The 24,046-nt window shown below is 37.9% G+C and overlaps 12 protein-coding genes across 12 annotated transcripts; 4 read left to right on the top strand and 8 right to left on the bottom strand.

Annotated features, from left to right (window-relative positions):
* Positions 1-237: 237 nt before the first annotated feature.
* GCK72_014581 (uncharacterized protein) lies at positions 238-2,529 on the bottom strand (the record flags this gene model as incomplete). Its single annotated transcript, XM_053730357.1, has 10 exons — positions 238-402; positions 448-580; positions 629-1,016; positions 1,060-1,207; positions 1,254-1,703; positions 1,754-1,936; positions 1,980-2,079; positions 2,127-2,223; positions 2,269-2,342; positions 2,399-2,529. 10 exons carry the CDS (start codon positions 2,527-2,529, stop codon positions 238-240), a joined length of 1,869 nt encoding a protein of 622 aa, XP_053585129.1.
* Positions 2,530-3,280: 751 nt separating this feature from the next.
* On the bottom strand, positions 3,281-6,168 carry GCK72_014580 (uncharacterized protein; the record flags this gene model as incomplete). Its single annotated transcript, XM_003108267.2, has 7 exons — positions 3,281-3,398; positions 3,449-3,672; positions 3,720-4,707; positions 4,759-4,898; positions 4,953-5,814; positions 5,865-5,987; positions 6,128-6,168. The coding sequence occupies 7 exons, from the start codon at positions 6,166-6,168 to the stop codon at positions 3,281-3,283; spliced, it is 2,496 nt and encodes an 831-aa protein (XP_003108315.1).
* Positions 6,169-6,647: 479 nt separating this feature from the next.
* Positions 6,648-7,422, bottom strand: GCK72_014579 (uncharacterized protein; the record flags this gene model as incomplete). Its single annotated transcript, XM_003108111.1, has 6 exons — positions 6,648-6,758; positions 6,806-6,916; positions 6,963-7,034; positions 7,079-7,192; positions 7,239-7,350; positions 7,397-7,422. The coding sequence occupies 6 exons, from the start codon at positions 7,420-7,422 to the stop codon at positions 6,648-6,650; spliced, it is 546 nt and encodes a 181-aa protein (XP_003108159.1).
* Positions 7,423-7,880: 458 nt separating this feature from the next.
* GCK72_014578 (uncharacterized protein) lies at positions 7,881-10,096 on the top strand (the record flags this gene model as incomplete). The annotated part of the gene is made up of 8 exons (XM_053730356.1): positions 7,881-8,479; positions 8,577-8,768; positions 8,811-8,931; positions 8,975-9,123; positions 9,172-9,510; positions 9,559-9,664; positions 9,709-9,864; positions 9,908-10,096. The coding sequence occupies 8 exons, from the start codon at positions 7,881-7,883 to the stop codon at positions 10,094-10,096; spliced, it is 1,851 nt and encodes a 616-aa protein (XP_053585128.1).
* Positions 10,097-10,671: 575 nt separating this feature from the next.
* GCK72_014577 (uncharacterized protein) lies at positions 10,672-12,227 on the bottom strand (the record flags this gene model as incomplete). The annotated part of the gene is made up of 4 exons (XM_053730355.1): positions 10,672-11,022; positions 11,065-11,312; positions 11,363-11,894; positions 12,090-12,227. 4 exons carry the CDS (start codon positions 12,225-12,227, stop codon positions 10,672-10,674), a joined length of 1,269 nt encoding a protein of 422 aa, XP_053585127.1.
* A 259-nt stretch (positions 12,228-12,486) lies between these two features.
* On the bottom strand, positions 12,487-12,870 carry GCK72_014576 (uncharacterized protein; the record flags this gene model as incomplete). Its single annotated transcript, XM_003108252.1, has 2 exons — positions 12,487-12,645; positions 12,691-12,870. The coding sequence occupies 2 exons, from the start codon at positions 12,868-12,870 to the stop codon at positions 12,487-12,489; spliced, it is 339 nt and encodes a 112-aa protein (XP_003108300.1).
* Positions 12,871-13,482: 612 nt separating this feature from the next.
* On the bottom strand, positions 13,483-14,069 carry GCK72_014575 (uncharacterized protein; the record flags this gene model as incomplete). Its single annotated transcript, XM_003108191.1, has 2 exons — positions 13,483-13,818; positions 13,863-14,069. The coding sequence occupies 2 exons, from the start codon at positions 14,067-14,069 to the stop codon at positions 13,483-13,485; spliced, it is 543 nt and encodes a 180-aa protein (XP_003108239.1).
* Positions 13,549-14,076, top strand: GCK72_014574 (uncharacterized protein; the record flags this gene model as incomplete). The annotated part of the gene is made up of 1 exon (XM_053730354.1): positions 13,549-14,076. The coding sequence occupies one exon, from the start codon at positions 13,549-13,551 to the stop codon at positions 14,074-14,076; it is 528 nt and encodes a 175-aa protein (XP_053585126.1).
* Positions 14,077-14,522: 446 nt separating this feature from the next.
* Positions 14,523-15,748, top strand: GCK72_014573 (uncharacterized protein; the record flags this gene model as incomplete). Its single annotated transcript, XM_053730353.1, has 5 exons — positions 14,523-14,676; positions 14,723-14,950; positions 14,999-15,145; positions 15,191-15,539; positions 15,583-15,748. 5 exons carry the CDS (start codon positions 14,523-14,525, stop codon positions 15,746-15,748), a joined length of 1,044 nt encoding a protein of 347 aa, XP_053585125.1.
* A 121-nt stretch (positions 15,749-15,869) lies between these two features.
* GCK72_014572 (uncharacterized protein) lies at positions 15,870-16,983 on the bottom strand (the record flags this gene model as incomplete). Its single annotated transcript, XM_003108141.2, has 5 exons — positions 15,870-16,051; positions 16,096-16,544; positions 16,601-16,665; positions 16,757-16,855; positions 16,909-16,983. 5 exons carry the CDS (start codon positions 16,981-16,983, stop codon positions 15,870-15,872), a joined length of 870 nt encoding a protein of 289 aa, XP_003108189.1.
* A 677-nt stretch (positions 16,984-17,660) lies between these two features.
* Positions 17,661-21,241, top strand: GCK72_014571 (uncharacterized protein; the record flags this gene model as incomplete). Its single annotated transcript, XM_053730352.1, has 16 exons — positions 17,661-17,797; positions 17,850-17,953; positions 17,997-18,091; positions 18,147-18,255; positions 18,306-18,410; positions 18,455-18,646; positions 18,691-18,743; positions 19,248-19,340; positions 19,400-19,630; positions 19,677-19,855; positions 19,904-20,027; positions 20,082-20,322; positions 20,371-20,696; positions 20,742-20,940; positions 20,987-21,089; positions 21,136-21,241. 16 exons carry the CDS (start codon positions 17,661-17,663, stop codon positions 21,239-21,241), a joined length of 2,397 nt encoding a protein of 798 aa, XP_053585124.1.
* A 476-nt stretch (positions 21,242-21,717) lies between these two features.
* On the bottom strand, positions 21,718-23,917 carry GCK72_014570 (uncharacterized protein; the record flags this gene model as incomplete). Its single annotated transcript, XM_003108355.2, has 7 exons — positions 21,718-21,825; positions 21,872-21,994; positions 22,040-22,585; positions 22,638-22,775; positions 22,826-23,069; positions 23,118-23,748; positions 23,839-23,917. 7 exons carry the CDS (start codon positions 23,915-23,917, stop codon positions 21,718-21,720), a joined length of 1,869 nt encoding a protein of 622 aa, XP_003108403.2.
* Positions 23,918-24,046: the final 129 nt, after the last annotated feature.

Raw genomic sequence — 24,046 nt, 5'->3', positions numbered from 1 at the left:
TTTTCTGAAGGATACGATACATTGGAACAAAAAATTCATTGGAATTGAAAAAAGAATGAGTACAAAAAATGGGCACAAAGAATATATCTCGTGTGTACACAGGGGATGGAAATAGAGCTCTGAATAGTGATAATCCAAACAGGACATTACGAATGACCCGAGAGAATAAATAAAAACAGAGAGCACCAAGGCAGAAATAAATTCAAGAAAAACGATTTACGAGAAATTAACAATTATCTATAAGTTTTTGAGAACTAAAAAACCAGCAAGAGCCACTATCGCTGCGCCAAAAGTTATCTTAGAAAGAAGGTTCGAATCACTCAAGTAGAAGACCCGACGAAGATGTGGATACACAGCCATCATAGCAAGCTGCTCGAAAATTGGTGACGAGGATTGACCGATCTGAACATCTTTTTCATAAACTAAATATAATGTGTTCATACTTACGTTGCTAGAAGAAAATTTGATTGGCTTGGGAAGTTCAAATTGTTTGCAGAACTCTTCAGGAGGTATTTCCCACCGTTGATCAACCTCTTCTCTTTCCACTTTAGTAGCAATCATAACACATGGCGTTTTTGTTCTGAATATGAAAATGAGTGCTGAAAAAAAACTGTCATTTCAAGTTTACCTATAGAAGTATTTCTGGTAAACTGTTGCACAGAAAGCGAACGAATCAGGATTGGAAACATCATATAAAAACGCAACGACGTCAGCAGAAGTCTCCCCAGATCCCAACGCGTCTTGAGGAGAGAGTACGTCAACTTCACGGAGAAGAAGATACTTGCTCTCTTCTTTGACTTTTACACGATTAATGACAAAAGGAGAATGACGACGTCCAATTTGTGCAACATCAGTCATTCCACGACCTGCTAGAGATTGCATGAAAACTGTTTTTCCAGCATCCTTGGCTCCAACAACGAGGCATTGAAAGACTTTTCGATCGGTACCATGATTCTCCAAATCTTTTTTCCGTTCACGGGTTACTCGAATAGAGTCAAGAGTATTCCCCGCACGACCTGGAAAATTCACATAGAGAGCTCCTCTAATGATTAATCGAACCTGGACCACTTCTTCCAACCGGAAATCCAAGATAAGCTAGCTGCTCGAAAGTTTGGGTGAGATTGATTAGAGTTGTCATGTTCCAGTATGCCATGTATCCATTATATGTTAGCCATCCTCTTTGATTGGTTTCGAGAGCCAAAATATTCTTAAATATATATATTGTTTGAGTTGTTTAAAAAATTAGTTCTTACATCTTTCGTGATAACTGGTGCGGGGCATACTGAAAAAAGATTTTGAAGCTCACTGGGTGACAAACATCCGTCTTTATCTTCATCATACTTCTCGAATAGTGCAGATACAAATTGTGTTCCTTCCGGAGATAATTCAGTTGAGCAACCAACAGGAATAGTTATTCTTGGATAGAGATAATCTTCAGCTAATTTTAAACTAGTTTCATAACCAAATTTTCTCAAAACCGCCCAAGTTGTTTCGTGTCTTCCTCTTTCAATGAAAAGGAGGTGGAGGTAGAGAAAACCAGCAAGCATCAATGCATCAGAAGCTACACCATCAGGGCATCCATCCGCCACAGCTCGCTTAACGTCTTCAAGAGCAGTTGATGTGAGCGGTATCCCGAAACAAAGCTTCTGGAAGTCGTTTAGCTCCGTGTCACTCAGATAGCCATCGTTATCGCGGTCACAAATCTGAAAATTGCAATGAATTTGATAATTTGAAAAAATCTAACCTTAAACACTCGAATTAGGGCCTTTTTTGCTCGATCTGTCAATTGTTTGGTGTCAGCATCGTAAAGCGGTCTTGTTGGGTATATTACAGCTTTCTGAGCATAATAAAAAATTTCCGAGACGTTTTTCATTGTACGAGCCGAACATTCAACACATGTCTCAACTTCTGTATTAGCTTCCATTATAGGAAGAATCTAAAATGACAAAATAAAATCAATATTTATATTCAGAATTAACCTTGTCAGTATTGTTTGCTGTTCCATCCGATTTGTTTCCCACTAGAATAACTGGCGTCTCGTGATAATCTCCAAACGCTAGCCTAATCAATGGGAGCCATCTGAAATCCAAGAACATAAGAAAAAAATCATAAAGGTAAAAACTCACTTCTTTTGAATTCGATCAACAGTGTTCTCCTCAGTGACAGAATAAACGACACAGATTACATTTGCCTGCCGAATTTCAGCAGCGAGCCAGTTATCATCTGCAAAGTTTTCAATTATATTTTGCCAATAATCATTTCCTAAACCTTCTTCTTGAACTGATAGATCGACAATGCTTGTGGTAACGTTTTCTGGAGTTACATCAGCAGGAATCAGAACTCTTAAAATATAATCATTGTTCGTTCCAGATTGAATAATGGTATATTTCAGAAAAACCTGTCTAAACGCCGTGGTACTGCATCAACCCACTCATCCTCCAGAAGACTCATCACCAACGACGTTTTTCCACATCCTTCATCTCCAACCAATACTATTCGAACGTCCGCTAACGTCTCATCGTCGCTCATCCTTCCTATGTTTCAGAATATTACGAAATTAGTATTAAATAATGGAAATTGATAAATAAAAAGGTGAAAGCTCAAGTTTGAGAGGTGAGCATATTTTAACTGTCAGAGTGTGTCCGCGCAGCGGCGAGAAGCAAACATAAAAAGATGCACAACGAGCGGAAAATTAAATGGAAAAAGGATGAGAAACAACGCTCCATTGGACTTGCCGCGTTTTTTTTTGGAGGATTCTGCAAGTCTGGCCAGACGTCTGGTTTTGGATGGTAATTTTTATAATAGAAGGGGAAGTTATTGTATTCATCAAAACAGAAAACTGAGAGTCTGTAGATACAATGTCGTCAAAAATAGTTCAAAACTCTTCCACGATCTTGACAGAATATGGTCACAGAAAAGACCAAGAACCTTTCTCACTGAAGAAAATAAATTAGTTGCCGAAACCTGTTCGAATTAGTTCAATTATTCTTATTCTCCGAAAGACGAACGAAAAAATCACTTGACAGCAATTCAAAATTTTACAAAAATTGCACGAAACTCTCAAAAAACCAAGAAAGCAGGTTGTAATTCGATATTGACGGAACCGCTAGCAACGAAAATGCGTGCCAAAGTGAAAAGATGATCGAGCGACGAAAAACAGAGTTTATTCATTGAAAAGTGATTTTGAAAACAGAACAAGTAGAAAACAGATAACAACAAGAACGTGGGTAAATTATGAAAAATCAGTGATGAACAAATTAGACTAAAATGCTTTTTTTTCTCAACTGGATTGCTTAACAGATCTTTTCTGCTGTTTCTTCTCAGAAGATTCCTTATCTTTCAGGATACGTTGCTCTTTCTTGATTGTCAACTCGAACAACTCGGCAACAAACACTTCTCTGTAAGATTTAATGCAATAAAAAATTAGTTACTGTATTACTGTATTTACCTGTAGATTGGGAGCAATTTAGAAACAAGTGGCAAATGATCGAAACGGACTCTGAGCATATCCATAGCAACTCCAATGTTTTCTGTATCAAGATATTGTGGGAGTACTGGGACTTTGGGATATCTTGCACTAAAATGCGTTAAAATAATATTTTTCGCATTCATTCGCTTTCCGACATCAACCGCCTGGCCCATCGTCGAATGACGTTTCCGCAAGGCATCTTCCTAAAATAAATTATTTGAAGAGAAAACTGGAATTAAATATATGCTACTTCATGTCCATCTTCGAATGTAGACTCGTGAACAAGCACATCGGCATCTTGTCCTTCTGCGACCAATAAATCACAAGGTTTAGTATCTCCAGAAAACACAATTCTTTTTCCAGCAACACGCATCACAAATCCATTTGCCATTCTAGTGTGATGTACTTGAACAGCTTTTAATTCCTCCAACTTCCAAACATTTTTGTCAAAACTTTTTGGCATATCATCCAAAATATCTCTGCTAGGAGGAAGGTGAGGACTTGGGAGTCTTGGCCTTTTTCCAGGTGGGCCATTGGGACTTCCTGGAGGAGTTAAAGGATGTCTGGATATATCCACGATTTCTAGAAGATTTTCGATGTTTTCGAAACAAATGGAGTATGTTTTGAGAGGTTTCAGTACGTTCCTATTGCAGACAAGCACGAGTGGCCGATAAGGGATTCTCAGCGACTCAAATGCCTCCTTTCTTCTAGCAACAATAGTGTACAATCCATTCATGTGGTCCTGATGAGCATGGGTGACAAGAACGCAATGAAGATTTACTAACAGTTTCTTGCAACCTTCTTCTCCGAAAACAGCTTTCATTTGTCCATATGTTCCTTCACCAACATCAAGGAGCAATGCACTTTCGTTTGAAGCTTCCACCAAATAACCGGTCACATTCCGATACTTCGATGGAACAGCAGATGATGTACCAAAAAATGTGATTTTTGGAAATTCACAATTTTTTTCAATGCTCGCTTCTAATTTTTGAAAATCTGTGACTAATTGTTTTGCTTTCTCTGTCAGTTCTGGTTCTGAAGCCAACAAGTTATTGATAATTGGTTCCTCATTCAATGAATTTCCCTTTCTCATCCAATACCGTTGTAGTGGAGCAACCCTGATAAATTCATTTTCTTTCTGGGACAGCTCTTCATTTTGAGAGATAATTCCGCTCCAATCAATTGGATGAAGTGCAGGAAACAGAGACGGTGAAATCGATCGGAGAAGACGAGTGTGCCTAAAAAGATATCAGCTGGTAGATGTGTAAATTAGGCAGCAACACTCTTACTTGTATACACTTTCAACAGCAGGAATCACTGGGTTGGCTTCATTGATCAGGAGATGAGTTGTGTCCCCATCACTCAATTTGTTCATCAGAGTTTTGTAGGAAGGAGTATTAATTAATTCTTCTTTGCTGAGATGGACCATCTATGAGGAATATATTATGAATTTTTGTTCATACTCGAAAAACCGTAAACTTACGTAGTCTAACCGTTTCTCATTGTTAAAAAACGGTTGCATAGACGAAGAATTCAAAAGTGATTCTACATGCTCTTCAGTTGTACATTCTGCTACCAGAAGAATCGGTTTCTCTCCTTCGACTTTATGAGACGAAAACACTTGATCCGGTTGAATCGTTCTTCCGTCTGGTAGAGTAACAGCTTCTCCAGATTTCAGTTTTCCGATTAGAGGACCTTTCGGTACTTTAAGTTCCATCAGCTTAACAGCGTCAATTCGTCGTGCAGCTTCTTTCATCTCAATTAAAAATGCAACATCCACATTGTTGACTTTACTATTTTTCTCTTTATTTTTCAATCCCAATGGTGGACTCAGTGGGATATAAGTGACTTTCATTCCAGCATCTTCGTAACTTTCCATAGTGTACGGCCGCTCTTCCACCTGGGAAGGATATTTACAATTACCATAATCGGAATCTTGAAATGGACGGATACACTCTAGAAAGTGTTTGATATTCATTGCTCCATGAAGTCGAGTTGACATTGCGTTTGATTCTTTCGAAAGTAGGATCGATGAGATACCAGCAATGTTGTCCCAATTCGCAGACGTGATAAAAAGATCGACGACACTGGAACTACGAATTCGGAGTTGCCATAAAAATCTGCACGCGTTCTCTGGACAGTTGAACATGTACGTTTTTAAAGGTGTCCGAAGAATGAAACAAGCTCGAAGCAATCCTGTTCCATTTCCGAGAACTTCGATAGACACTTGACTGGGAATGTTGACAATTGAATTGGCTGGAGGTTCATGAGCCGCCTTTTGTTTTTTCTGAACAGAAGCCATCGATTGACGGAGATTAGAAATGCTGGCGTTTACTTCTCGCGCTCTGCAATTAAATTAAAAGTAGTATATTGAAAAATAAAATAATAGAAATACTTCAGATGAGATGAAGAGTGTTTCTGAAGAATGCGTCGATTCCTAGCGATCCGTTCTCGGATGCTTTCGATCAAGTCTTCGTTATTGAACAAAGGGCTAGTCGAAGAGAAAAAACGGGTGAGTCTGAAAAAGTAATGTTGGGAAAAGTTGCGAAATTATGGAAAAAAATGAGCGTTTATAAACGTCTATTTGGGATTCCACTCAATATGTTAGTTTCGTTATTATTGATTCTAATTTTCGGAAAATCACTCACAAACCCTTACAGAGTCCGATTTTCTACGATTCTTGATACTGCTCGTCGCATCAGCTGCCAAATTGTTTTGATTTCAACTAGAAATTATTTCCTTCTTAAATGGATAACGATGATTATCATATAGTTAAAGATTAATTTTTACTTTCTAATGGGATTTTCTGGACCAAAGAGTAAGCAACTTTGAACAAAATCTTCATCCAAGCTATAAAAGGACAGAAATGGAAGAGAATTCGAAGGTTATTATAGAAAAGAGGACAATAGAAACAATGTTGGAGATGCCTCGCACCCATACGGACATGAACTGGACTTTGTAATGGAGCCAGAAAAATGTTTTTTGGTTATTGAAAGAGAATCTCAATGATTCGTAACGCAATGAACATCAACAAAACAAGCAACACTAACACCATCTGACTAAGAAAAAAATAGAGGTCGATAGTTTCCTACAGAAAAAAACGGATAATTACCGAGAGGGAAGAGGAGATGAACGTAAGGTGAAAAAAGAAAAAAAGAACAGCAGAAGTGATTATAGTCTACGAAAGATTTGGCAGTCCAGTAGGAATTCCGAAAGGTCTCGATTGATCAAGTCCAGGCTCTGCTTGACTTTTCTGTCCCAAACTGCGTGGATCATCGAGAGCTTCCGGCTGAAAGAATGAAACTGATTGCATATAAAACTATAGTGGAATCTAACCGGTGGTTGCGTTGGATCCATCATTGCACCCATCCATCGAGTCGTGACTAAACCAACACCCTCGATCATGGCTAAGATAACTGATCCGAGAATAGCACTTCCTGCCATAACCTAAAACAAATTTTTACTATGAATATCTTTGAATCTTATTCCTCACTTTTGGTCCAGAACGAATAGCCAGAAGAGCTCCTGTCAATCCTCCGGAGACGATTGAATTGATTGGATCTTCCTGAAATTTTCGCGTTGTGGAAATATTGTAACAATATTGACTACCTTCTTTCGAATAGCCACAAGACAGCAATCAATCGTACTGAACATGCCTCCCCAAGCAGCGAATTGAACTCCTGTCAATGTACTTCTCATTCTGATTTCACGCATCATTCCGACCTAAAAACGAACTAATCTATTTATCAAACTATAATATGAATCTTACCATTTTCTTTCCTTTTGCAGCATTTTTGTATCCACCGAAAGCTTGGAAAATCGATCCTCCAACCAGACCCATGGCGAAAGCAGATCCAATGTCATCTCCGATACGATATGGGCTGAAAATTTTTCATTGGCAATAACCAAATAATGTTAAAATATTACCATGGCTCTCTGGTGTACTCTTCCATTTCTGATTATTCCCTGTAAAGTTACGAATTATAATAACATTGTGTCTCAAACGTTTAACAAAGAAAAATAGATAACAGAGCTCAACAAACCTGAAAATTGCACGTAAAACGCGCCATCACGCAATTTTCTACACAAACGCGTCAGCAGTGACCCAGGCAGCAAAGTACGTCGATCGCACAAAACGTATTTTGTTTGTGGATAAAAACTCCTTTCATCACCAGAGAAACATAACAGTCCAAACAATTTTAGCTTTCTATTTTCAAAAAACAGTTCTATTTTCAAAAATTACCTAACATAAGTGACGTTTCCGTTCCGAACGAAGTTCGGACACTAGATCATTAAAGCTAAAAGATGGATAGAGCATTGTCTATAAAGTCGAGTTATCCTTGCAAGCTGTTTTTCACAAATGTACTATTGTTCATCTTCTTTTACAGAAACGTATTGGAAACAAAATTCAATGAAAAACCCATTCATTTTCAAAGTAACAAAAGTTCACGAACTTCTTGAATCGGAAGATGGCGAGTCGTTTTTAAACGATTTAAACGAGTTTGATGAGAGGACTCCGGCTGAAACTGACGATGAAGTTGTTGATAACAATCAACGGGAAATAGAATTACCGCATGCTCATATGAATGAAAACACAGAATCGAGTGCCAGATCCGAGAGTCTGACAAGCTATAATCGCGAGACTCTACTATCCTCGTCCGTTGAAGAACCACCGAAACAGGAAATCACTGAAAATGTTCTAATCGATGCTAATAATGACGCTTCGAATGAAAATTTAACATCTTCATCAATTGAAGAAACTGGATTGAGCAGTTCCAGCAGCATGTCCCTGTTAAATTGTCAGTCAATTGATTTGTCTGCACAGAAGAGCGATGGATCAGGTGAAACGTCGCCTGAGAAAGTTCCGTTTCAAGAAGATCGGTTTGAAATGGTTCAAGACAAAATACGAGAAGATTCGTGTGTTCAAAGTGACAGTTCGTCAATGGATTACCCAGCAACAGAGGCTTCATCTTTGGGAAAAGATGTTCGTGACTCGAAACCGAAACCATTGTGAGTTTTTATAATTAGAAAATTGTCCTCAAAACCATTAACTCTACCGTTCATTTTTGCAGCAACGAATCATTACAATAGTTGTTTTTATTTGCAGTTCTTTCGGCAGGATGCCAACAATTTCTTCTGAAAAGGGGCAGACAACGAGTTCGTTTGGCGTAAACGAGGTTCAGAAAAATGATATAGAGTATTGTGTTATTGTTTTGGACAATAAAAATGGTGCAGTTATTGGATTCGAGACTAATCTTCTGAAGCTTATGACTATTGTTATGGAAGAAACCGACTTGGAGTAAGTTCAGAATTTATAACTCATGTGAATCGACTATTTTAGGCGATACGGAACCCTGAGATTCATATCTGAAAGAGAGGAAAATGGGAAAGTTTACCCAAAACTAGGAACAGTCCGGTTTACGGAACCCGTCGACTCTGTAATTGTCAATGACGCTACATCGGTATCCTCGCACAGAATATCAATTGGATATTTTTATGATTTAGATACCAGCCAGAGTTATGTTCTCATCTAATCAAAAGCATGGTTCTTATAACAAAACTGTCGCATTCTCCGATTCTTATGGTCTTGTGAGAATTCCCGAATCGAATGCATCGTTGAAGCACATGGCGGTTTACAACACCTTTATTCAGCTGTTGGTTTTGTTAAACCTGAACATTCAATCTGATAAAATTAATTTCAGATGTCAAATCGAAGACAAATTGAAGCCCATATTTATATCTGTCGGTCCTCTGAAACAAGATGAGAACGATCCCAAACAGGAGTTCATCGAATCCATGTATAACTATGAAGACAAAATGTTCACTGAACCTAGAAATCATGGAACTTCATCAGAAAATTTCTTTCAAGTGCTTAGCCTATTATATAGACGAATGGTGTTGTCAGGAGAGAATGAGACACCGATCCACATGCAACATCCGTTATCCTGTTGGGGCCGCAACTTCTTGCAGTCCGAAGTATTTCCAAGTGCAGGAGAAAGAATAAGTATGATGTGGCACCTAATTCTTCTACTTTATGATGCGTAAGTTACTTTCTACAGATAGGCTGAGATTTATTATTCGTTTATCAGGCTCTGTCTAAAGGTTATTGGTGGATCTGTTTCGCTTCTGGTAACATTATATCTTGTGTTATCGAAAATCCCCGCTGAGTTCATGGTATACATCTCAGCATGTTTCGTAAGTTTTAGAAGACTATTCCTGATCACATTTCCAATATTTAGGCTTTTATTTCCGTCATCCTGAATATTTGCTTCCGACCCAACCCTTTGCTCATGATAAATCGCGCAGGATATTTTTTGGGTCTAGAGATTTTCTGGGTTTCCTACCCTTTTTTGGTGCCTGCCGTCCCATTTTTGAGACAGGATAGATGTATTTTGGTATGTGTGAACATCACTTTACGTTCCGAGTTTAAAATTTCAGATCGCTGTGATCGCTTTGATGTGGCTTTTGGAATACAAGACCCTGACTGTTAGGAACCGCTTTAAAGTTGTTTATGCAATGCGTCGTGATCTTGCCAAATCGGCCGAAGAACGAGACATTGAGCCGACTGATAGAGAAGCGTATGCAGTGTCGAAAAACAGCGACGATAAAAAGAAACAACGCCACTGAATACTTCCTTTGTTTTTGTTTTGTTCACTGGTTTATGCTACTTTCTCCTCCCTTCAGGTGGATCTCTTCTTCCCATTGCCCTCTGGTTCTTACTTCCTTCTTCCCTCTTCCGACTTCCGTTTTCGAAAATTTTACTTCGGCACAGCTCTGATGTGTAGTGCGAACAAGTTCATGGCCAAGTGCATAGGATCATTGTGACTATGAAGTTTTGAAAATTTGTGGATTTTTGATAAGGGATTTCTTTTAAAAGAACTAATAAAATCTTTTTTCATCATTACAGAGAGACATCAATATCAGTCCAAGCAATTTTAGTTTTTGAATTTCAGAGAATGTTTCAAAATAAGTCAGCGTGGTGAGACCTCTTGAATGATACATGATCCTTTAAAATCAAAGGTACAGGTCTGGAATGTTTATCGGGTCTTACAGCGAAGTCTTTTGATAATTGTTAATGAGACCAGAAATGATTTGATGAAACCTGAGAGAACAGATAACGTTCTAAATTGAACTATGACTAATTCGGATTAGTTAGTTAACATAAAACACCTCCAAAAACCTACAAACGTTTAAAGCATTTATTAAACACCTAAAAGAATAAGACAGATTAGGAATACAGTAAGGCATGAGAGTGAGGAAGAGACGGAAACTGAGCTGCTGATAAATGGATAGAAGAAATCGTGAGGTAGACGAATATCAATATATGGCAAAGCAGCAAAGACGTTTTTCGGAGGAGATGTCACGTCAGTGAAGGATATTGATATTGGCATTCGTATTGATTGTCCAGGTTTATACGGAATATCATCTAGAAGCAACTGAACATTCCCTGCTACAATGATTTCGCGATAGTTTTTAGTTGATCCTTGTTTTGAGTAGTACACTTGCAACAGAGATGAAACGGGTAAACGACAAGATGAAGAAGAGGGTGATAACTGCAAACATCTAATTTTCGTGTATTCTGAAGATGAACTCACTTCTTCCCAAGTCACGTTGACTCTTCCTACGATAGCTGGCGGCGCATCTTCTGAAAGTGACGAAACGAACTCTGATGGATAAACTTGCTCATAAAAAGATCTTGCTTTTGCTCGAGCATCTTCACAATCAGTTGTTGGAATCGTGCACACGGATATGATTGGACGTAGAAATAGAACTGAAGATGGCGAAACCTCTGCTGAATAACAATTGCCGAGAGTTGGAACTGCGAATGGAACTGGCAGAGAACCTGAACAAAGCGACTTGAATAAATTATAATTAAATAAGGAAATAACAGACTCTGTACTCTGAAAACCTGCTCTCCTGCTTTGTATCCAATTCCTGGAGCCGAAGAATTTGTTTCTTCGTTATTCCGTATCACTGGAACCCATCGAACAGAAAACTCTTGCTCGAACCAGTTATTATCCACATTTCCAGGTAGATTACTGTATTCCACATAAACTTCAACACCATTGATGTTTGTTTCATTTGTATGAAAAAGTAGGATGACTGATCGTAAAACACTATTACAAGCTGAACCATTCCAAACAGGAGATCTCAATTGTTCTGGGATCAATCTTGGGATTTGAATTGATTTATTGTCTGTTCTCTCAATAAATTCGCCATTCCCAAACAAAGAGAGTGCATTTAGAAATGAATTTTCGGTACACTGTGATATCATGTCCGACGTAACCAGTGGCTTACAAGTGAATGAAACGTTTCTCCTCAATTCTACACTTTGAGTTCCAGAACAGAAACCCGATTCTATAATTGATGCAGGAAGTTTGAACAATCGGATTTCTGTGGGATTTCCAAAATACAGACCCTCCAACTAAAATTAAAATAGGTTTATTAGTTGGAATATTAGGAAACCTCACGCTATCATCTGAATACGGTTTCTCAGACTTCAGTCTAGACTTGGAAAATTCGTTCCACTGATCAGCATCGTTCACTATTTCGACGTCACTGTAGTCCCACTCATCTTAACCAGGAGTACATTTCTTTCATAATTTCCAAATTTTCTCACCACTTCGTTTAGCAACGCAAAAAGTCGAGTTGTTGGAAACACTGAATCAATTCTATGACGAACGACTGACGGATAGCAAACATCTTGAATATTAGCAGAACATAGAGATGATATTAATACCAGGCTGAATAGGAACATGTCGCAGAGTGCGCTCGCGCTGAGGGGCCCCTCTCTTTCATGGTTTCCATGGGAACATGCTAGTATACGTGTGTGAGAGAGAGGAAGAGAGAACATCGGGAAAATCATTTATTTTCCAAATTGTGGTATATTCTTGCTACTAACGATGAGAATTGACAAAATTAGTGCAATATATAGAGTAAAACAATCGAAAATTGCCTAACTATAAGAAAGTGCCGTACTAACTGACAAGCTAGGCGAGAACATTGAAAGGAAATATTTAGGCGAGTGGCTTGGAGCATTCGACCTCGATGTACTTGATGAGATCAGCACGCTCATCAGCTTTCTTAAGTCCAGCGAACACCATTTTGGTTCCTGGGATGTACTTCTTTGGGTTGAGGAGGTACTCGAAGAGGGTCTCGCGGGTCCAGACGACTCCCTGAAAATCTCACTGTCAAATTGAAATAAAAATTAATCTGATTACCTTGCTCTTGTTAGCAGCAGAATAGTCGAATCCAGCAACGGTTCCAGATGTACGCCCGATGACTCCGTAAAGGGTTGGTCCGGTTTTAGTGGCAGTGGAATCCACAACGTGGCATTGCAAGCATCTCTGCTTGTACACCTTCTTTCCCTTTTCGTAATCTCCAGCTGGGATATCGGCCATGTTGAACCCTGAAAAGACAGAAATGAATACGTATCAATACGAAAAAGAGTCTAGCAAGAGAAAAATACGAGTCCGACAACCGCCCGTGATGCAATAGCGAGAAAAGAAACGGGGGTTGTGCCGACTTGCGGGCGGTGACGAGACGCAGAGAAGCGCATGCACGCTAGAGAACATTCGGGCGGCCTCTTTCGGGAGTCTACTTAAAATCAGTTGGAAATATTAACGTCATCGTTATGGACCTATTCACAGTTGTTTGAACTTCTAACCTATCATCATTTACTTGTAGTCGTCATTAATTATCTAGAAACTTTTAATTGAAGATCTTGTAAGGTTTGAGCAATCTAACCGTGTTACCTTTTAATATTGCTCACTACTTCGAACACACCGAAAGAAACGAAGTCCTATTTAAATAGTATTCAAGAAAATACATAACTATAGCTTGAAAATTATCAACTCGCTTTCAAAACGTTTCCCATTAAAATGAAGTAAAACCAAACGCAAATAGCAGACATCGAAATAAGAGATCAAATTGGACCGCTGACCATACGATTGCAACAGAAAAACATATTTGTTTGTAACATTTTATTGTAACAAATAACAAGGTTCCACAATTTATGCGAAGTGGGTGTTTTGACGAGCAGTCGTGAAAACGTTGAGGTTCTTTCTCTTGGTGACACGATGTGGGAGTGGGAAGCGGATCTTGGAATCGTGGAACATCTTGATTCCGGCACGCTTGGTGTCTTCGGCCTTGATGGTTTGGACCTTGAGGATGTGGATGCGATCAGCCTGAGCACGATGACGGGCTCCCATGTCACGGTAGCACTGAGTAACAGCTCCAGCGACAGTGGTATCACGGTACTCACGGTACATGTTGTGGTGTCCAGTACGGGAATCGTACTTAAGCCAGACTCCGTAGTTCTTGACGGTTCCTGGGTTCTTCTCGAACACCTGAAAAAAGAATTTAGCTCTCGTTTTTGTAAAAATTGGCAAACCTGCTTGATTGAGAGAATCTCTCCGTTGGCCTTCTTCACACGACGGAGCATGGAGACGAAGTACCAGAAACGAGACTTGGCGATAACGTGGTTGGTAGCGAAAATTTGCATCTTCCAGATTGGAGTCACTGGCTCCTTCTCGGTTGGGATTTTGCGTCCAACGACGACGTACTCATTAAGAGTCTCTCCAAGAGCCTTGGTTGGCATGTTTTAACCCTGAAATCACGACTGTTCAAACAGAAATTAAAAACAGTGTAAAACAAATGCACGAAGAGCGCCGAGATAAAGAAAGCTACACATAGTATCGTATAATCAATAATCTTCGAAGCTACATCGTGATTATTGAGAAAAACCAAACAACAAAAAAATTTGAGTGACAAAATTTTGAAATATGAACACCAACGAAAAAATTAGGATCGAAAAATACCCAAAAATAAAAGAAACGCACAGAAGTGTATGCTGCAGTGCTAATTTTGTTGCGTGTTCTTTTACCGTAGCCGCAATACACTCGTCGTCGATTTACGAGGTGCAGTAGAGCGAAGTTGTGTGCCGGCATTTTTGCTTGCTTTTTCAGGTCCTGGCTGAAATTTCAGTAATATTGTCGACTTCTTTGTGATACACACAGTAGTTTTCATGTGAGAAAAATTGTTTCAGGCATATATGGTACTAGCTCGTTTTTCGAAACATTTTAACATCATTTCTTCACGAAGTTTGTCAACTGTTAATCAGGAGGTTGGATTGGTCCATGTTGAGAAACAATTTGAAGCAATAGAACCGAAGAAAAGAGACAAAGATGCGTTTATGGCAGCAATAGGTTCGATTGTGAACTGGAATTTGAGTATTTTTTCATTGTCTTCCAGCTACTTTCAAAGAAAAACGAGGCCGAACACACGTCGAGTTCATCAACACAGCATTGAAATACGTCAAAGACTATGGAGTTCATAAGGATCTAGAAACGTACAAAAGCCTTCTAGACGTGTTTCCTAAAGGAAAAATGATTCCGCAAACAGTCTTCCAGAAAGTGTTTCTACACTATCCTCAGCAACAAAATTGCGCTGTAAAGGTTCTGGATGAGATGGAATGGCATGGTATAACTACAGGAAACACTCACAGAAACAAAAATAAGTAAAGTTCAGGCGTACAACCGGATAAAGAAATCCACGATATTGTTGTGAACGCATTTGGAGAATGGAATTTCGCGACGAAAAAAGTAAAACGAATGCTGTATTGGATGCCTAAGCTGAAGCATTCCAATAAATATCTGGATAGACGTAGTGTTGAAGGTTTGTGATTTTTTGATTCGCTGTCGATAATATTGATTTTGACAGGAAGGTCACTGACGCCATCGGAGTTGGCTGGAATCGCATTGAAAATGATGAATCGAGATCCTGCTACTTCAATATCGCTTCTAAAATTTTCCGATTCTGATCCTAAAGATAAATGGTTGGCAACTGCGCAAAGTCCTTCACAGCAAAGACTCTTATCTGAACTATCACGAGGTGAAGAAGTATTTGTGGATTCTGGACTTGTATATGTGCATGATAACAAAGTGCCGTTCATCTCGTTGACTGGGAGTGCCAAATTGAAACCTCTTGATGAATTTAAGAAAGAAGAAATGGACGATGATTATACAAATTGGTTCGAAGATTGGAAAAGGCAGAGAACAGAAGCAAAAAGGTCTTTTTTTTTTTAGTTTTGTGAAGGTATTTTGATGTTTCAGATCTATTCATCAGCAGGATCACGAGACAATTTTCGCGATGGGAGCTATCTTTCAAAATGACAACTCGACTGCATTACGGTGGATTGATCAACTTCAAAAAACGAATCCAATTCTAGGAAATCTGCAAATTAGAGTTCGCTTAGATGGAAAACCTGTACTTTCATAACATTTCATTTTTACAACAAGTTCGAAACAAAGTAATCGGGTTGTTAGATTTAGCATAGGATAGACATGGAAATTAATACATGAATACTGTTGATCATATTATGGATTGAATAAATGAATAATTACTTTTTCTTATTTCCTTTTTTCGGAGCTGTTGATGCGGTGAGGCCTGCAACTTCTCTAAAGGCGACAACGTATTTTTGGGCAACAGGCATCGGAGGGCAAAAACCGGAAGGATAACTATCGTCTTCAAACGCTACTTGGTATGGATCTCGGAAATCGGCTGGGGGTGAATGCACTATTCCTGAAAAGAGCTGATTGTGTGAAATCTTTAATAGTCAGTATTACCTTTGTAGAAGCAAGTCGTTTGTGGATAAAGAGCTAAAACAATCGCATTTTTCGCGAAGAGAGCATGTTTCTCTGATGCTGGATTTGCTTTCCACTTGGGAAGAGGAAGAAGATGGCTTCGGGAGAAGACAGTCAATTTCTTTTTGTCATCATCAACATCTCGACATTCATACCGAGAGTTGGAATGACACGATATGATATCAGCAAGAATCCAATTTCCGTCTTTGTTGAATGCTGCCACCGAATCTCCCTCGTTAAGTTTCGAACCATCTTGTGGGGCGATTGCTCCAACATATTCACCAGGAAACGGGCTGTCATGACTGATCCACAATGGAAGGAGCTCTCCACGAATTTTTATCAACTCCATCAAGTCTCGTCGACTGATATCTCCATCCATTTGTGATCTATAGTCCATTTCAGCAGCACGTCTCACTTCTTCCAGTATTTTACTGCAAATAAGAATAATTATGCAATCCTATCTGTTAGTTGGATAAAAGTAACTAACCGCATTGCTGCTTGTTGTGTTTCGACTGCTTGATGCGTACTTGTAACAGCTGCGAGATGTTTTGCCTGAAAAATTGAATTTGTTTGTATACAAATTTGTATTTCAAGTTCAAGAACTTTGTCCACGAACTTTTGAATTTTGTTTATTTTAACTCACTTTTCCTTTTCCAAGTGGATTTGGCTCATTGTCACGGAATTCTTGAAGACGTTGAAGATTCTCGTTGATAGCATCTTGCCTTTCTTTTACACCAGGCAACTGTAAGCAATGTGGTTCAGAAATTTCAAAATTCAATAATTAAAACTTTTTACCTTTTTCTGTATATCTTCTGCAGTTTTTTTTCTGAGTTCTTCGACTGTTTGCGCATCATTCCTCTTTTTCGGCATATTGATTTTCAAGTGCGTGCGATTGTCGTTTCTTCTGCAATGAAGAAGTGGAGAAGTGAGAGCAGAATACACGCAAAGAAGACAAAGAATGGGTCAGCGACAGAGTGCGTTTAGAAAAGACTCCAAGAAAATTGTTGTTTCGATTGAGGAAGAAGAATTGAAAGCAATGAAATGAGTTTTTAGAAAAAAAACATGCTGTTATGTGCCAGTATATATACCAGTATATATATATATATACCAGTATATACGAGTTAAATATTACAATTTTAAGTTCAATGTACCTGATTATGAAGAAACACACACATTTTATTTTTTATATCACAAAACAGCTTCTATTTTTGGATTTAAATATGTTGAAAAAAGAAGGAAATTGAGATAAGATATTTTCTTGTAAAAGAGATAAACTTGCATTCTTACCGGGATAACGGAGTGTCGTTACCATCGAAGAACAAAATGGGTGCTGGAATGGATATATAGATATGAAACATCAGCTGTAAATCAGACTAGAACGAATGAAAACGTCTTCAAAGTAAACTGTTCGGGCCATCTTTAAAACATAAAAGCGGTGTGTATTCAACTTCTGAACCCAGGGGTGAATAGGGTATCGAGAGGCTGGATCGGGTTAGTAGGATGAGAATAACTTGTGTCGTTGGAAACTACTCATTGTTGAATCAATCATGATACGAGAATTCGTCTATTTGCTGTTTGCTGCTGCCAGCATCGTCATCTCAACTCCATCAGAGAGTAGGGTTTCGATTCCGATTGAACAAAACAATTTGGTTGGATACCAGAGAAAAATAAGCAACGAAGAACAGTTTGTCATATTTTGAATCTCTCAAAAATATTTTTGTCTAATACTATTCCAGTGAATTGAATGCAAAAGACTATTTGAACTCTGGTCAGTGGCGGTGTGGAGGAGGTGGCTTGGAGAGGTTTGTTGCACTTACTTTTGGATGTTGGGATAAACTTGGTATGATAACTCGTGAAGACTAGTAATTCCATAACATCTTCAGCTGAAGTGAACATGTGTTGTTCTGTTCATGATGATTGCTACGCTCTTCAATTGGGAAAAGATTTTTGTGATTTGAAATTCTGTAGCTGTTTAAATGTAAGTTAGGAGCATTGAATTAACACTCAAACGCTAACTAAAATTATGAATGCAGGAAACATTGAAATGGATAGGATACGGTAGTATGTGCTTCGAGAAACAGTGGACTGGGGGCGCATGCTTGACTGTTAAAGTTTCAGGAGGGATTTTCTATAAACCATATAGTGAGTTTTCTGAACATGAATGAAAATTGACTTGAAAGTTAATATTTCAGAGGAGGGATACGTTGATACGAATCTTGTGACTTATGTTCCAGCTCTGAATAAGACTGTCGAAGATAATTACATGAAGTTATATGAGACTTGTAAATTTATGAACGGTGAATAGAATCAAGCATTAAAAAAAAACTATAATTAATTGAAGTGACCTTCTCTAATTGTGCTTACAATCATATGCTCTGTTACATGAGAATACTTCCTGATCGAAATGCTCAAACTTATGAAAACTGTGTGGATAATTTGATTACTTGTTTGGATGAATCAACCTCAATTCTTGCTTCATCCGATGAGCAATGTCTTACTCAAGTGGAAATTACAATGAAGGCAATTGCAGACAGTACGTTGTACGCATCATTTCAAATCTAAGTGTACATTATTTAGATAGTAAAGTTTCTGGAATTCCAACGATTCGAGAAGCGAAATATCCAAAACTAGTAAGTTGAACTGTACTTTATATGTGCATGATTTAATTTAAAAAATTTATTTCATGGTTACACTCGCATCGAGAATTCTGAAAACTATCTGAAAGGACGTCGTGGATTTTTGTAACTGGCCAGCCAGGGAAATCGATTCTACTTGTGATCTGTAATAATAATAATTATGATTATTATTATCTTTGTAATAATAATATTTATTAGAATAAAATGTGAATATATTTTTTGAAAACCTTCCAGTTCTGAATTCCAGAATTCTCCCAAAAGAAATTCCATTTAACCAATAAAACTTAAAATTGGTCTGGTGAAATAATGAACTCAATTTCCGTCATACTTTTATTAGTTTTTTGATAAGAAATGAAACAGTTGAAATGAAAAATGAAGGAGGAAAAAGACGATCTTATGCATCATGTGAACGATGTACCCCCAATTCCAACTATACTTCTTCTCGGATTTCAGGTTATTCTTGTTTTTTTCTAATTTTAATTTTTTTTAAATTTTCAGCAAATGATGATATGTCTTTCAATGTTACTCGTAGTTCCTTTTTTGGTTTCAGATATGGTTTGTCCGGGAGATAAAGAAACTGAGATACGGTATGTAAGATTTCTCGGCATTCTTGATAATCCAAACTGCAAATTTTGTTAATTCTCATTTAGGGTCCAACTGATATCTGCTTCTTTTGTGACATCTGGAATCGCTACCCTACTACAAACTACATTTGGAATGAGGTCTGTTTTTACTTCCAACCGTTGTCTCATACTAATCTCAGATTGGCCATTCTTCATGGTCCATCATTTGCCTATCTTCCAGTTCTAAACACATTTCAAACAATGTATCCATGTAATGAACATACAGATACAAGTTTATGGCAACAGAAAATACAAATGGTCTCTTTGATATTCTCGTAACTGTTCACACTTTTTAGTCATTCAGATATCAGGAAGTTGTCTCATCGCTGTTCTTGTCATGCCTCTTTTTGGATTTACAGGCATCATTGGTTTCCTTTCAAAATTCATTGGTCCAATTACAATTGTTCCTATAATTAGTCTTCTCACAATAAGTGCAGTTCCAGATGTTGAACAGAAAATGTCATTGCATTGGATGTCATCTGTGTGAGCTTGAACTATATTCTTTCTAATGTTTATCGTCCAATTTTGCAGAGAATTTTTGATACTCGTAGTATTCATTGTACTTTTGGAACACTGGGAAATGCCTCTTCCAGCTTTTTCATTTAGTGAAAAACGATTCCATGTCATAAGGAAAAAAGTTTTGAGTCAATTTCCTGTAAGTCATTCACAATCAGAGGCAATATTTCCTAGTTCCACAACAAATTTGCAGTATATAATCGGAATTGGCATCGGATGGTTCATTTGTTTCATTCTGACAGTTACCAACGCAATACCAATCAATAGTTCAGCACGAACTGATCAGAATTCAAGTATTGAAACATTGAGAAGTACTCCGTGGTTTCATTTTCCAATTCCCGGACAATACGGAACACCAACTATAAATGTGTCGCTTCTTTGTGGATTCATTGCTTCCAGTTTTGTTGCAATGATTGAGAGTATTGGAGATTACAGTAAGTTTAATTGAATCTTGAACATTTTATTTCAATTCACCATTTCAGATCTTTGTGCTCAACTGTCAAAACAAGGGAGGATTCCAGAGTCTAATCTAAACCGAGGATTCGTTGTCGAAGGAATCGGATGTATGCTTTCTTCTTCATTTGGAATCGGGACTGGAATCACAACATATGCTGAAAATATTGCTATAATGTCTGTAACAAAAGTAGCAAGTCGGATAACAATGCAAGTTGCTGGTGTTTTCCTTTTGGTCGCTGGAATATTTTCAAAGTTTTCTGCGGTTTTGGCCATGATCCCAGAGCCAGTTGTCGGAGGTGTTTTGGCAATTGGAATATGTATGGTTAATGGAGTTATGCTCAGAAATCTTTTGGTTCGTTCTTATCAAGGAGATCATCAATAAACTGTTTATTTCCAGACAGTAGATCTTCGTCTTTCCCGAAACTTGACAATAATGGGCATATCTATAATAATGGGATTGACAGTCGCCCTCCATTTTGAGAACAATCCATTAAAGAGTGGTAATCAAACAGTTGATAATGTGTTCGGAACACTTCTAACTATCCGAATGTTAATCGGAGGTATTATTGCATTCACATTGGATAATATCACTCCAGGTATAAATTTAATCTCTTCCTGCCTATCTGTATAATATTTCCGTAGGCGCAACAAGAGAACAGAGAGGATTCAGAAGATTTGATGAGAGTGGAGACGATGACACATTAGTAGAGAATAATGGATATGCATTACCTTCTTTCATGAATAGGTAGTGTACTATTTAAATCAATTCAATATTTTCTTTTTCTTTTCAGATTTTTCCTGAAATATCGCTGGCTGACATACATTCCATTGGTTCCTTCAAGAGATGAGATCATGGATATTGAAGAGAAAAGAATGGAAATCAAATACAAGCTTTAATTACATTTATTATTTTAATTACAAACGTGTTGACTGAAAATGAAAGACAAAAATCAATGAAGAAAGACAATAAAGAAAAGAAATAGAAATCAAGTCAGAAAGCATTCAATGGGAAATAAAACGTATAAAAAGCTCAGAAATGTACATTATAATACTGAAACATAAATCTTCCTATGAGATGAAAAAGTGAATATTTGATGAAGAATTTGGATAGAATGAGAATATTTTTAAAATTGTTGAATTTAGAAATTGATTGTCATTGGAGAGATACTGGGACCTATGATGGCAATATTATTATACATGTGAATATTATGACATGATAACAATGGAAGACAATTTAGTTATGAGAAACCTGACTAGGGATGAAATGATGTAAATATATCCAGATACCGAATTTTTCAGAAAACAAATTTCAAGCATAGAGGGGGGGAGGGGGCTCTAATAAATGAGTGCTTCTAGTTTAAAACGGTAACTCATTATTGAGCAACTACCTTCTGACTCAGCTTTTTTTCCATTGCATCCAAAACATTCCTCTTGAATTCAGCATACCCAATATGATATCGGAGAGCTTGGTACTTTTCCAACTGGAAAATGTTTATAGGAAGTTAGGTAATTGGATTAAAAACTAACCGATTTCTCCGAACACTTCGAAAATGTCTCATAAATATTTGAGCACCGACATCCAGCTTTATTACATAAACATTTGTTTCCTAACGTTTCTTGAATGTATCCCGGACCGTAGTCGAATGTCAACTGTAATCACGGATTGATTTAGTTTCTTTTGCACCCAAAACTTACTTCATTTCCAGGGAATATAACTTCGTGAGTCACGAGAAGCAGACGACAATGCGCAGGCGAGAATCCTTTTTGGAAAACTCGAACCATTGACATGTTGGGTTCACAACTATGGCAGCACGTCCGGGCAATGTTCCCGATGTGTTTCGGATTGACGAACCAACGTTCGTCTTTCTCAAATTGTTTCTTGATCTCAGCAACAAATTTGGTATTTTTTCCTAATACTTTTGAAATCATGGTTGGGAATGAATCGTCTTCAGAGAAGATGGCATATGAGTAGTCATGTTCTGACTTTTTCACATCTCCATGATTCAATTCTCCTGTGAATTCAACGACTGGTGTTCCACATGGGATGAAGGTATTGGCCCTCAATCCAAATCCCATCTGCTCATCTTTTCGGTACAATTCCAACGGATGAACGTCTTTTTCTATGAGCAAAGTGACATTGTTCGTGCACTTTCCAGCACATTCACACTCATCGGAGCAGGCGAATCCAATTGTATCAAAGAATGAATTGCCTCCTCGAAGAAGAACTGGATTGAATGTCGACTGAAATTTATAGCTTATGATTGAGTTGCCTCTAGAAGGATAGAGAACTCACGAAGTTTGTTTTTTCATTAACGACGACATCGTCGACTTGCTGGAATTGTCTGAGTTTCATGTTGGTGATGTAGCAAGGGCAATTTGGGTTTTGCCAGCATCTTTTGATGGCTCCACCGGTGCAGCAATCACATTTGATCTATAACAGATACATTAAATCGAAAAAGTTAGAAACCGATCGAAACTCACAATTTTCTTCTCTGCTTCCTTTTTTATTGCAGCCAATTCAGGGCACTTCTTCTCATTCACCACATTTCTATTAGTATATTTATAAAGAAGGGTGTGAGGAATTTTGATATTATCAGGTTCCTCTTTCGGGATATCCGAGAATATCAGTGCACTGGTATCCCAGTTTTTCGACTTTTCAACGATGAACTGAAGACGATTTCGTGGAGGATTGTAGGCACCGTTTCTGATAAATTTCATCAGCTTTCTGAAATATGAATAGTTTGAATAAAACTCTCAAAATATTAAGACTCACTCAGTGAACTGTATTTCTTGGTCTCCATTGGCAACCTGCTTCCCATCTTTTTCATTGAAATGCCTCCAGAGAGTCTTCGCATTAGTTTTCATCACCGTTTTATCAATTCTGCATTTGAATCTTCTCTGGTAGTATCCACACAACTCTGGATCATTTTCGATTGTATTCCTCAGCTGTTGCTCATAATAAATCTGTTTTTCCACTTCATTCCAAAAAACTTTCTTTACACTTTTTCGAAGTGAGTCTGCTTTCGGAAGACATCCAATTTCACTATCTTCAGTCAGTCTTCTCTGGAATCCTTTTCCAATTTTCTTCTTCGTTTCTCCTTTCACGTCTTCAATATTCAAACTAACATCCCATTTCTGGGAGTACGTACTCTCAATGGTACTATTCGAATCTCTATCTTCCGACATTCTTCTGTTCTCGTCATTCCTTCTCCTAACTTTCAATACTCCTCCAATCGTTACATTCTTCACTCTCATCGTAAATTGACTTGTGTGTCGAAGGTGACTTGCAAGTTTATAAGTCTCTTGCAAAGTCAAATTCTTAACATCTTTACTCAATAGTACATCAATTTCCTTCTGCTCTTTTGTTCTAGGCTTCAAATTCTTTGGTTTCTTTAACGATCGACCTGAAAATGAAAACATTCGATTCCAAGTTACCAGCAAAAAGTTCACCAAAATGGTAAACTTTGAACTTGAAAACTCGTAAGAAAACTTACTTGAATTGGATGATAGATGCACGCATGATCGTTTCCCTCTGTTTCTTCTTCTGAGACTCACCAACCCAATTCCTTTCATTTTCTCTCTAAATCCTGAAATAAAAATTAGTTTTAAAAGCAGTTGAAAAAAAACTCACTACTTTCTAAATCTACAAACAGCTAAAACTAAATCGATATTTTCGGTTTAAGCTGAATTGCAGACGAGTCG

This window comes from Caenorhabditis remanei, chromosome IV, assembly GCF_010183535.1.
Source record: "Caenorhabditis remanei strain PX506 chromosome IV, whole genome shotgun sequence".
NCBI lineage: Eukaryota > Metazoa > Nematoda > Chromadorea > Rhabditida > Rhabditidae > Caenorhabditis > Caenorhabditis remanei.
Note: the sequence above shows the minus strand (reverse complement) of the source record. Positions and strands in the feature narration are given on the sequence as shown.